Source organism: Aegilops tauschii, chromosome 7, assembly GCF_002575655.3.
Source record: "Aegilops tauschii subsp. strangulata cultivar AL8/78 chromosome 7, Aet v6.0, whole genome shotgun sequence".
Taxonomy (NCBI): Eukaryota; Viridiplantae; Streptophyta; class Magnoliopsida; order Poales; family Poaceae; genus Aegilops; species Aegilops tauschii.
The window spans coordinates 63,847,035-63,859,506 of NC_053041.3; the positions used below are offsets into that span (position 1 = coordinate 63,847,035).

At 45.0% G+C, this 12,472-nt stretch overlaps 2 protein-coding genes across 7 annotated transcripts; one reads left to right on the top strand and one right to left on the bottom strand.

Annotated features, from left to right (window-relative positions):
- Positions 1-3,240: 3,240 nt before the first annotated feature.
- Positions 3,241-7,403, top strand: LOC109750505 (uncharacterized). Of its 6 annotated transcripts, XM_073502780.1 has the most exons (8): positions 3,291-3,758; positions 3,837-3,859; positions 3,934-4,024; positions 4,642-4,815; positions 5,884-6,184; positions 6,270-6,750; positions 6,858-6,998; positions 7,109-7,403. In XM_073502780.1, exons 1-3 carry the CDS (start codon positions 3,609-3,611, stop codon positions 3,983-3,985), a joined length of 225 nt encoding a protein of 74 aa, XP_073358881.1. In that variant the 5' UTR covers positions 3,291-3,608; the 3' UTR covers positions 3,986-4,024; positions 4,642-4,815; positions 5,884-6,184; positions 6,270-6,750; positions 6,858-6,998; positions 7,109-7,403. The 6 variants fall into 6 exon arrangements, with proteins under 6 accessions (XP_073358878.1, XP_073358877.1, XP_073358881.1 ...); XM_073502777.1 differs by having other exon boundaries at positions 3,241-3,758; positions 3,837-4,024; XM_073502779.1 differs by having other exon boundaries at positions 3,302-3,758; positions 6,858-7,403.
- A 1,745-nt stretch (positions 7,404-9,148) lies between these two features.
- Positions 9,149-12,312, bottom strand: LOC109750493 (ent-kaurenoic acid oxidase 1-like). The gene is made up of 5 exons (XM_020309456.2): positions 11,663-12,312; positions 10,665-10,814; positions 9,789-10,319; positions 9,536-9,654; positions 9,149-9,441 (listed from the first exon to the last, which is right to left on the bottom strand). The coding sequence occupies exons 1-5, from the start codon at positions 12,254-12,256 to the stop codon at positions 9,345-9,347; spliced, it is 1,491 nt and encodes a 496-aa protein (XP_020165045.1). The 5' UTR covers positions 12,257-12,312; the 3' UTR covers positions 9,149-9,344.
- Between the last annotated feature and the right edge of the window lie 160 nt (positions 12,313-12,472).

The window sequence follows — 12,472 nt, forward strand, 5'->3', positions numbered from 1 at the left end:
TGGATGCAGCAGTGCCTAGAGTGGGAGGTTTTGGCGCCGTGGGAGCGATCTGCAGAGATGCCGCCAGACTGTTTTTGGGTGCATCCGCCGTTGTGTTCAGAAACATTAACCAGCCAGAGATATTGGAAAGCCTTGCCAATCGAGAGTCTCTAGCCCTTGCAGACGATCTATATATCCAAAAAATTCAAGTCGCCTCTGACTGCAAGTCAGCAGTTGAAGCTATCCAGCGAGGAACATCTTCGGCTTATGGAGCAGTGGTGCAGGAGATTAAGGAGCATTCTAGCAGTTTTATTTCCTATTTATTTAGACATGAGTTTAGAATCTCAAATGTCGAGGCACACAAACTAGCAAAGCATGCTTTAACTCTGGGGACCGGTCGCCATATTTGGTTAGGCCACCCGGAAGAACTTTCTTTCGTCCCTATAAGCGTGACGGGTCAATAATAAAGCTTTGCGAGTTTGTCTAAAAAAAAAAACCTGAAAAACAAACTACACACCGGTGTGATCAAACATGCGATAAATTCGTGCACGTATCAAGGACAACTGCGGGCTGACGTGCGCTTATTTTCGTTCACCCATTTGTTGTGTAAATTTTTAAGCCACTTCATCTCATCTTAAAATATTGATCTCCATTACTATCAATTTTCTTAATATGCATACTGTCCACCTCAGCATCATGCCACATCAATTTTCAATTTGCAAAGAGTCATCTCCACTGCGCCCCTGCAAGGCAATGGACGGGATTCCGAGTGCGGCCAGGCCAAACGAGCGAGTGCGTGTGTAGTCTCCTAATCCTCTCCTTAAGATACCACTTAGAGTTTGACCATATTTATATGAAAATTATAAACATCTACAATAGTAACATTATACGATATGAAAATTAAATTCACGACGTATCTAATAATATTAATTTTATACTGTGAATAATGATATTTTTCTCTATAAAACTGGTCAAATTTTAATGGTATCTTAAGTTTTTGAAGGAATCTATACATACACTCAAAGCTCATTTTGTGCGTAGAACCGAGGCAAGCCAATTTTTTAAGTTGGCAAGTGTCATTCTATCAACTTCCTGTACTATTCTAAATTCTACGTTTTGGTTTTCTCCAAACCGAATGAGGCCTTAGAGTGGTGGACAGAACTCATTATATAAAAAGGTCTCACACCTACTCAACTATGGGGTGTGACTAAACTTTAGCCACCACTCATTATTTTACACACGAGCCGCTTTGAGAATCTCACAAATATCAGATATATACTTGTTATGTCAAACTGCGGACTACGGCGGCTAGTAGAATCAGATCGAATCAAATCATCTATTACTCTTGCTGCCGTACACTAAAAACGCATGCCCATAACCAATTGGTTTGGTTTTTGGAGAACAAAAAACCAATCGAGAAATAAGGGATGCAGTCACTCCCGCGCCTCCTCAGAGCTCAGGCAATTCGGGCCGTCCATCTCGTTTTACTGATGCGAATCTAACCGTCGATCGAGCCTCTGGACGATTTGGCCGCCGGATAAAAAAACGACGCTGTAGCAATGAATAGTTATTGCCTCCAACTGACTCCACGCGCTGCCGCTTACTCCGTTTGTTCGACCGGGCCTCGCTGACATGTGGGGTCGCTCGCGTGCGGGCTGTGTTTGTCAGCGGCTGTGCCTAGAGATGCATCCGGTGTACGTAGGGCTGGGCATTCGGTTCCACCGAACCGTTCGGGTCGGTTTCTCGGTCTATTTAAGAATTCGGTTTCGTCAAAATACAGACCGATCGGTCAATGGAAAATTAGCTAACCGAAGATTCTGTGTGTCGAAATTTCGGTTCGGTGGTCGGTTCCACCGAACAGCACCGAGATGTAGTCCAGATCGCTACCTTTTACCCATACTAGGAGCAGCAGTCGCTACTTTATTCTGAATGTACAGTGTGTGTAGCTCTGCCTGCTACTAAAGGCTAGTCTCCTTTTGCTACTCCGTCTTATTGATTCTTCCGAGAAACTTTATTACCCTGTACAATTAGCTGTGGTGGCTCACTACTACCCCCGTCTCGGTGAATAAGTCATTCGTGTAGTTCTAGGTCATCGATTTGAAAAATTAAATATGTGTTATATGTCATGAAAAGTATATCACTAGATTTCTAAATGGATGTAGTTTCTAAATATATATTTTTATCACATATAATACATATTAAGATAGTTAAATTGTCGACCTAGAACTACGCGAATGACTTATTCACCTAGAAGAAGGTAGTAGATAAAGTACTCCATGCGGCCGTGGGGCTCGTGCTACTCCACAGTAGCAACAAATTTAAGCAAAGGTAGTACTCCACGATATACTTCTCTTTTTTACAAAAAATTTATATCTGCGGCGGTTCACTGGGTCAGGTTTGTCTCTTCCTGATGCGGCTGTTGGGCTCGTGCACTTGGCAAATAGTAGCGAATAGAAAATAGAGTCCATGTTCAGTGTTCGGAGTAGAGCACTTGAGTAGCTAGCAACAGGCGCGCAGGTCCTGACCTCTGCGTTTACTCTGTTTCGGGTCTGCTCGGGTACCCGAGGGATAAACCCGAACTCACCGAACTTAGTTCGGTTTTTAACATATGCAAACCGAATGTACCACCGAAGTACTACCTCCGTCTCGGTGAATAAGTCATTCGTGTAGTTCTAGGTCATCGGTTTGAGAAATTAAATATGTGTTATATGTCATGAAAAGTATATCACTAGATTTCTAAACGGATGTAGTTTCTAAATATATATTTTTTATCACATATAATACATACTAAGATAGTTAAATTGTCGACCTAGAACTACGCGAATGACTTATTCACCTAGACGGAGGTAGTACTCGGTTTCGGTGTATTCGGCTTCGGTGCCGGTTAGTTCGGTTCGGGACATCGGTTTTCGGGTTATATGCCCAGCCCTAGGTGTACGTGCTTTGCTGTCAAAATACTCCCTCCGGTCCTTTTTACTCTGCATATTAGGTTTGTTCGAAGTCAATCTCATCCAATTTTGACCAAGTTTATATAAAAAATTATAGACATTCACATAACAACACCAATATCATTAGATTCATCTTGGGATATATTTTCATATTATATTTATTAGATATTATAGATGCTAATAATTTCTAATATAAATTTGGTCAAACTTATCAAAGTTTGACTTTCGGCAAATTCAATGTGCAGAATAAAAAGGACCGGAGGGAGTATCATGCCACCGCCAGTTATTTCGCCACCCCGCCGAGGGCATTTGCGGGAATTCGCGTGTGTGACCGTGCGTGGCGTCGTGTGGGTGGTTGCATTTGGCATAGGAGTGAGGAGGGCCCCCGATTGGGTGAAAACCCTAGCCCATTCTCCCCGCCGCGCCCCTCTCCCCTTCTCTACCACAGCCGCCGCCGCCGCCAGCGCAGGCCGCGGACACGACGAGGAGGCGCATCACCGCGCGCTGCCCGGCCAAGATCTTCTCCCGCGTGCGCCACCTCCTCGCCAAGCCCTTCCCCTACGCGCGGCCCTCGCCGACTCGCTCTTCCTCGTCCAGGACGCCCGCGGCGCCGCCGCCGGCTGCGCTGACGGCGGCTAGGTCGGGGATGTTAGGGATGCGGCCGAGCAGCGCGGCAGCGTCATGGGTGGCATGCGGATGCGCATGGAGCCACGGACGCCGCCGTCCCCAACGACGCCCCATCCCGGCGCTCCTCGACTCCCGCTTGGACGGCGACAAGTTCGAGCCGTGTCCGTCGACCCCGACGTCGCGCTCGCCTACAAGTTCCCCGAGGTAACTAACTTACCAGCCCATTCGCGCATCCCGCTTCCTCCGAGCCGGCGTCCTACTCTTCTCTGCTGATCCGCGCAGGTCTCCTTCGCCTACGACGAGAGGTGCGGGCCTTAGCTCGACGGAACGGCTCTCCCGGTTGATCCCATCTGTCACGCCGTCTCCTTGCTCCGTGCAGGAACGTGGCGCTGTACGCGCTCGGCATGGGGGCCTGCGGCGTCGATGGCTAGGAGCTCCACCTCGTGCACCACAGCCAGCGCCGCATCAAGGTTCCCTCTCCTCCCCTCCCCTCCCCTCGGTTAATTAATCCTCTCTTTTTCTGTGCAAACTGGTTGCTGCGAGTTGGGATGCCCAAATCGTATACGATTGGGCTGTCGAAATTGATCTTTTGAACACATGCATTATCGTGTTACCAGCGTTCCTGATACAGCTAGCACTGAACCAAGGAGGGAGTTCATGCAAACGATCCTACCAATTTCTCAATCTACAGACGTCATGCAAATCATCCTTTAGTTGTTGGGGGGTTCCTACCATAGAACAAATGCTCTATCACCAGTTCTGCTTTCCACGCGATGTTGTTTTACCATTTTACCAGAGTAACTAATTAGTTTTGTTTATGATTTTCCCCTTCTGCCATGGTTATCATGCATGTACTATAATTTTCATTTGGATTAATTATAAATGTGGAGCTTTTGATTTGGTTTCTATGTGTCCCCTCTTTTGGAGTAAGCCATCACTACGGCCTCATGATTATTGTTTGTATATATACGGCAAATGTATTTTTGTTTTATATTGATAAATCATGCTTTTAGTCATACTAGCCGAGAATAATGCTTATAGTTTACTGCCAACTACTTCTACTGATGGCTTGTATATTTTTATACAGATTGCCACCATATTTGTGAGCCTTTTGGTACGTCACTCATAAAATAAATATAATGGACTTGAGTGGTGGATTGAGTAACTTCCGAAATGGACCTTATTATCTTGGTTTCTCCTTTCACGACATGATGGTGTTGGATGTGGCATGACTTTGTGTAAGGCACTGATGGTCTCTGAGGTGAGCTCTTTATGTGATTCTAACTGCACTCTGTCTCCCTGCGCAAGTAGAACTGCAATTTAGTTGTTCTGAATTTTGTGTGTTGTAGACTGGAAGTCAAGGTTCTGGTCGATTTATATGTCTCTGAATATACTTATACTTCAAAATGCCGACCACTTTATTTAGATATTGTGTCTTCCTCATTATTCTTCAGTATTTCCTCTATTTAGCTACATGACATTCTCTTCGCTGCTGCTTCTCTTACAGTCATCTAGCTACCATGTGACTTGGTTAACTGTATTACTGCTTCTATACTGCCTACGGATGAAGAAGTAAACAGATGCAGTTTGTGTTGTTTCTCTAATAATCCTAAGGAATTTTTAGGTTTCCCTTACTAATGTTGTCATGCCATTGCCGACATTCGATCCGTTGCTCTCCTCACCAGTTATGTGGTTATCCATTTGATCTCTGCCATTGCAGCTCTTTATTTGGCAGGGAACTACAAATTTCATATCTACCATTTGGTGATAGTATTCACTTAAATTACATGCGCCGTCTAGGGTTTGAAGAGGAGAGAGAGAGAGAGAGAGAGAGAGGGAGAGGGAGGGAGAGGGAGGGAGAGAGGGAGAGGGAGCCTAGATACAAAGCTCTAGACCAAGACAAATCACTCGTGTGTGTCGGTGTTTGCCAAAAACCTGGTATTTCTATATGGTTTGCCATGGCAGGTGCCTTCACAGCAGTAGCCTTCAAGTAAGGAATCATCTGACTACAGTCTCGGTCCTTCGAGCTTAGTTAACTAAAGCATCTTTTATATCAGATATCAAATTATCTATACTTGTACTAAGATATAATGTATCTAACCAGATTTTCACTTCTTTAATGGAGTTTTTAGCACTCGGATTTATTTGAAATAGCTGCTCCTATATTTTTGTCAGTGCTTGCTATACTTTGTTTAAATGTTTCTTCTTGGTAGGATCAGTTTTAAATAGTGGATGTAAGCATGCCTTTTCAAGCTTAAGCATTTGATTTTTGGTGATATGGTGTTCTCTCCTTACAGATGACCTTCTGCTTTCTTATTTTAAAAAATAGACAAGTTGGATGCAGTTGCCGCCACTCATGTCGCTACAGGAGGAGTGCGCGCAGGGGGAGTGGCGGGTCAAGGTGCGCTCATCGGTGCCGCTGCTGACCGGCAGATCCAGGCGCACCCTCTCGGTGCACGCAGGGGGGGTGATCTACGACGACCTCCTGGCCACGACACCGCTGGAGACGGTGAGAAACACGCACTCCGTCCACCATTGGTCACCGGCAGTAGCAGGACGAACCGTCGCCGTAGCCGCCAGGCTGAACCATAAGACGCCTCAACAGCGACCGACGAAGTCGTCGAGGCGAGGTGAGAACCCCCTTCCCGCGCCTTGCATCGTCCTCTTCTCCTTTTCCTTCTCAGGCATCCTCCACCTAATCCCCTCCCCTTTTAGGCGACGGCCTGGAGGTGAACTGCAGCGACAGCGTGAACTTGGCCGGCGACCGCAAGGACCCATCCACGGGGTCCCTTCCTCTCTGAAAACGGCCTAATTGCTGATATCTTGCCTCCCCTCTCCTTCTCCCTCTCTTAATTTTCAAGCGATTTCGGTATGGTATTACTGTTAGGTAACCCTACGAACTTTGTTGGAACCTAAAAAATAGGTACTCTGATGGATTAGAGTGGTTCTGCCTGAAACAACTTCCAATGGATTGTTGAATTAGCCAATGTCATAATTAGTAAATCTGTGCTGTTATATTCTGTAACGAGATCACATTATGCCCATGTTTAGATGACACTGACCCAAGTTTACTTTGTGATTCCCTTAATTTCTCTACCTAATTCTTGTGGCATGCTTTCATCAGTTTCAATACGATGAAGATGACAGATCCAACATGGTATCCTTTACGGATGAACAGGATTCAAGATGCATGTGTGTAAGTGTTGCATATACTGTTCGAAGATCTTCCGTGTCATTCCAATATATACCATGCCATGCTACAGAACGATCAAACTGGTTTATTCCTTCTGTGATTAATTTCAGGCCACCCAGGCCACACAAAGAAGGCCCAATGATTTTTTGGATAGGATAAGTGCACTTCAGGCCACCCAAGGTCGAGCATTCAGCAGTGATGCCAGAGGAATACCTTTGTGCGAGACTGCTCTCGGTTGAAAATATCCAAAGGTTGGTGCCTCAAGCGAAACTTATCGCCCGTGATTCTTTCCCTTTTGTTGCTATCAAGTTTGATCCATCTGCTCCACGCAACCCCTTCTCTGGACAAGCGATGGTTATAGTCGTCATGGACTCCGATGAGATTCTCGATGAAGCGATACCTGAGTGGTTGGAATTGGCAATCATATGCTTCCAGCGGTATCACTCGCCATGATGAGCTCCACCATTGGTTCTCACTCTGTGTACTTATCAAGACTGCTATCTAACTGTCACCAGCCTTTGTATAAACGCCTTGCTTTTAGTATTTTGTGATGTTCGGCTGTCCTGTCCTGTAATGTAACCAACTTACTCTAATTATTAATAATGGTATTTCAACTTGTGGGATGCATTCATTTCTATATAAATGACTTGCTGTAATCCTGATCCATCTTACTTTGTACTGCACTTATATTATCTGTATTGGTTTACATACTCCCCTGATAAATACCAGGGGCTGGATTATTGGATCACTACTTTAGACATATTTTTGTAATGACAAAATGTGTCATGTTTGTCATACTTTTGGTATATATGTTGTCTTGCCCTGTTTTTTAATGTAAATTTACTCTATTAGTCTAATCCATTCTGAGCAATCGCTTTAATACCCTCTGTTAACAAACGCATTGAAATTGATTCTGTCTTAGTCTCATGCCGATGATCACCCTTGTGTCTCGCTCCTATCACAACTGAATGTTTCTTCTTCACTATATTGTTATGTTGTATGAATGCGTATACTAAGCCTGAATTCATATTAACTTAACATTACCTGTCTGATCAAATGTTGGGACCGGTACCCTCGCGCCAAGGCGCGATCCTGATCTAGTTGATGACATACCATGTTGCTTCGTAACAAGTACATAGACTGGTCTGTTTGTAACAAAGTAGTACTCCATTTTCCCTGTGGATTCTAACCCATACAGCAGGCCCGTTCTCCGCCGGTGGGTTAATCTCTGCTAACTCTTCCTCTTCTCAAAATTGATTCCTAATATTGACGTTCGCTCAGATCCACGAGCACGACTTGACGTTCATGATAAAGAGATCATCTAGACTCGGGAGTTGGTTTGGAAAGAGCGATTTGCCGTATCAATTTGTATATCATGAAGTCACATGCTAATTAGTTGGTTTGCAAGTAGAAAACATGTACTAAAATCACGATGAGGCATCAATTGATGAGGTAACTGAGTGGATTATCATACTTTACTATATCACTACGGTGTTAAATCTAGGGGAGGTGAACCAGTACGGAATCACTATAGATCCCAGCTTGTCAGCCTGAATTTGCGCCCGGAGACACGCTGCCATTGGAGACAAAGCTGATGCCGCTTCAGTGGCGGGTAATTGGCATGTAGCAGGCTGCCATAGTGTGCTTAGGGCATCTACAGCCAGACTGAGCAAATCTGGTCTCTCAAATGTTTTAGGACGCGCCCAGTCAGCATCCGAGCATGTCCGTTTTGACTTCCTATTTGTCTGTTCAAGCAGCCATGTTCTTCATTTTTTTCTTTTATGTCCGGTTACATACATATGATTGATGGAGAAGAAGAGAGAAAGAAAAGAAAAAATAAATAAAGAAAAAGATGCTCCGTAGTGGGTTTAATTCTATGTGGTGGGCGCAGGACAATTGACCGGACACGTTTGAGTAGTCCTCATATCTCATATATGAGATGAATATAACGAGTGCCAGACAGCCCGGGCATTTAAGGAGACTCTGGGTCCTGTTGGGTCAACTTTTTTGCTTTTATCTCTTGTTAGTCCTGCGTCCGCCCGGTCAATTTGAGAAGTCCGGCTATAGATGCTCTTACTTTAGATTAGGGCCGCCCTTTCTCCCCATGATCCTGCTATTGTACCCAAACATTGCCAGGGATTGGTACTTTGCAATTAAAGATAACTTATAGCACATCTATAGATGTATAGGCCACCGGACTTTCCGAAAGAAAGTCTTATATAAGCAAGATTTTCCCCTAAAATGGGAACATAGATAGTAATGCATAACCGGAGCAAGTTGAACAACATCTTCGCATTGGAAAACACAAGCAAGCTGTAGATATGATATTATCATACATTATTGCCAAAATTAACACAAACATATGCAGACTTTCCTCTATCATCGACAAGGTCTAGCCGGCTTTGATATGGGAGCGGCAACAGCAGCGTGTCGGCGACTCGTCCTGACGGCAACAATGGTCGTTCGGTGGTCCATGACTCTCAATGTAATTTTTATTATGGTAAGGTGCTTTGTATTTCCGGTGAATCTTTATAATAAATCCGATCCTTCAACAAAAAGATGCACTAAGGTAGACTGGAATGTGATTGATCGAACGATCAGCTGCTAAGCTTACGGAAAGCCATGGATGCACCATCCATTGGCCTTGGCTGTGGAAGATAATTTATCTTTGCGTCGGGATTGAGCAACTCCCATCTGAAACAAATTAACACAAACCAATCAATCTTTGTACCCCAACTTATAGCTGCATAATTACTTCAGCTAAAAAAACATCTAGTGCTCTACTCACTCGTAGCCGATGGAGAGATGATGCAGCATGATGGTCACCTGCAGCCTGGCAAGCATGTTGCCTGGGCAGATCCTGTAGCCGCCTCCGAACACCTGGTATGTTCCTGTCTTTGCCGGTTCCTGTCGAGCAGTAGCTTTGGTGATTAAGTGAGCTCAGGTAACGAAAAAAATGAAGCAAGCTGATAGTTATGGGGAAAGGCGTCCAAGATGATAAACTTGAATTGCACTAGACATAAACTAGCTAGTATACTTACATCCCATCTGTCAGGATTGAAGGTAAGGGGATCCTGGTAGTAATTCGGGTCGGTATGCAATGACCTCAACCACACGACCACCGGCCACCCCTTCGGTATGGTGTAGCCATGGTACTCCACGTCCTTGTTCGCCACACGATAGACCATCGATGAAATGTTGGCCATCCGGATTGTCTCCTCGACCACTTTTGTTGTGTACTTCATCTTGGGGATGTCGTCACGGGTGATTGTCAAACTCGCCAACGTCGAACCACCTTTGCTTTTGACCAATGCTATATTCTCGTCTCGAAGCTTGGCAAGGGCGGAGGGGGATTTTGCGAGGTGATAGGTAGCCCACATGATGGCACTGGCAGTGGACTCATAGCCTGCCATGACGAGGGAGACGATGTTATCCACCACCTCCTCGTCGCTCAGCTTCTTCCCCTGCTCGTCCTCAATATGCATCAGCCCACTCATCAAATCATCACAGTTGTCCACGTTCTTCCTTGCCTCCAGCACCTCCCGGAAGAATGCGTTCAACTTCTGACGGCACTGCATGCCATTAATTTTTTCCATAATTATTTTGTTAGTTTATCTGTAACACTAATATGATTATGAAACTGGATTTCTTATTTGCTAAGTGGAACGAGAGCAAACTGCACATTAAGGGCCAAAAATTGCACACAAGATCGTGTGGAACTTTAGTTGCAGAAATGCTCACGGAGTGCACATTTCTCATACTAACGTTACACACAATTTAGAAAATATGAATTACCCAGCCTCCAGGGGATAAACAATGAACAATGAGGATCTTCCATTTACAAATGCACATTCTTTTTTTGGATGAATAAGAAATATACACTTCCAAAAGTGGTAAAAAGGAGCAAACAAAAATACCTTTCGACCGCCATGAGATGTAGTCCCTGGGAAATTTAACGGGAATGCCCTCACGCCATTAACCAAGCCGCCAAACCATTGGTCGATCTTGTCGGTCATAGGGGATGGCTCCATGCTTATGAACATCTTACAAATGTTAGCAAATGTCACCTGCATCCATTGATTAATATTACTAATTTTCTACTCCTACAACATATATAAACTAAATACAACACAAGTTCACAACACAGTTTAGCCAAGGTAAACCAAGCCAAAATAAATTGAATGAGTGTTTAGAGTACACATAAATAAATAATTTAAAGTTTCAGTCACTATTTGCGTCCCACCAATGAAAATTTAATCGGATGGCCAGTTCCAATTACTGCACCCCAAAATAGAGTGCAACAAGTTTAAGGCCAACATAACGATGCAGGTATTATAAGATAATTCTGCGAGTTTATTATGATTTTTAATATAAAATTTGTATTTTAAGCATAAGCTTACAAAGTTCAAATGTTGTTGAAGTGCATACAAAATTTAAAATGTTTAATTTTGGTACATTTGTTTTGTGGCACAGTTAACAAAATTTCAATGGTGGCATATTAGAGAAGTTACAAACAAACAAATTTAACATGGCAATTCAACAATTATTGTGTTTCTTTCATTTTTCTTTTAATATGTCTTTTCACAAAGAGACATCATTTTATCAATTGCATGGAAGATGTTTCAATGCATGAGGTCCTTGTCAATTTCCACCGGTTGACACATTTAAGTAGCTCTTGGGTAAAAAGACAAATTTAGAGTATGTGAAACAGTTTTTTATTCATATACTATTCGGATCTTTTTTTTTTTGCCGAGAGCTATTTAGATGTCCAAACGAGCTGACAATTGACACGAACCTCACACACTGAAACATCTTCTTCCATGAAAGAAATTATTGAATAATTTTTGAATCTTTTAGTATTTGTGTGAATTTACCATTCACCAAGTGCAGAATGAATATTTAGAATTAAGGGCACCTTTCTGATCTCCGTGGCCGCGACAATGGTACCCTTATCCGCCCACTCTCGCAGCGCCGCCATGATGCGCGGCTGCACAACTGTCGCGATGGTCCCGAGCGAGCTCGGCTTGTTGATAGCGGCGAGGATGAACCCGCGGAGCCTGGCGTGGCTGGCGCCCTCCACGTTCCCCACGGCCCTGATACCGACGAGCTCCGGCACCGGCCACCGGGCACCGAAGGTGTCGGCGGACTGGAGCACGAACCTGTTGGCGGCCGGCGAGCAGGCAATGATGCTGGGGGCGCCGAATAGGTGCGTCCTGTACAGCCCCGCCCCGCCGCCGTACGCGCTCTTCTTGGCGCCGATGAAGTCGTCCGGGCGACGGGCCAGCTTGAAGTACCAGAGCAGCGAGAGCGTCTCGCCGAGGAAGGGGATGCCCATGTGTCCCGGCGGGAGGCGCCGCCGGCTGCCATTGCTGCCACGGCCGCGGTATTTGAGAGCGAAGGCTGCGCAGTGCCATGCGTCGGTGAAGTGCCAGGCGGCGAGGCAGAGCAGTGGGACGGCGCCGAACAGGAGGCCCAGCCACCATGCCCAGCCACCCACAGTTCCACCCATTGCTACCGTCTCTCCTATGGCTACTCGAACTCGATCGATCTGTCTTCTCACCTGGAACTGGAGTCACTCGAGATGAACGATAGATGATCCATCCAGTAGCGGAAGCCGGTCTATATATATGATGAACGAGTGTCGGTGTAGATTCCGAGTGGCTGATCCGTTGCTGTGCGGAGGCAGATGGGAACAAAATTTAGCTCGTAGCTACTCGCGAATTGC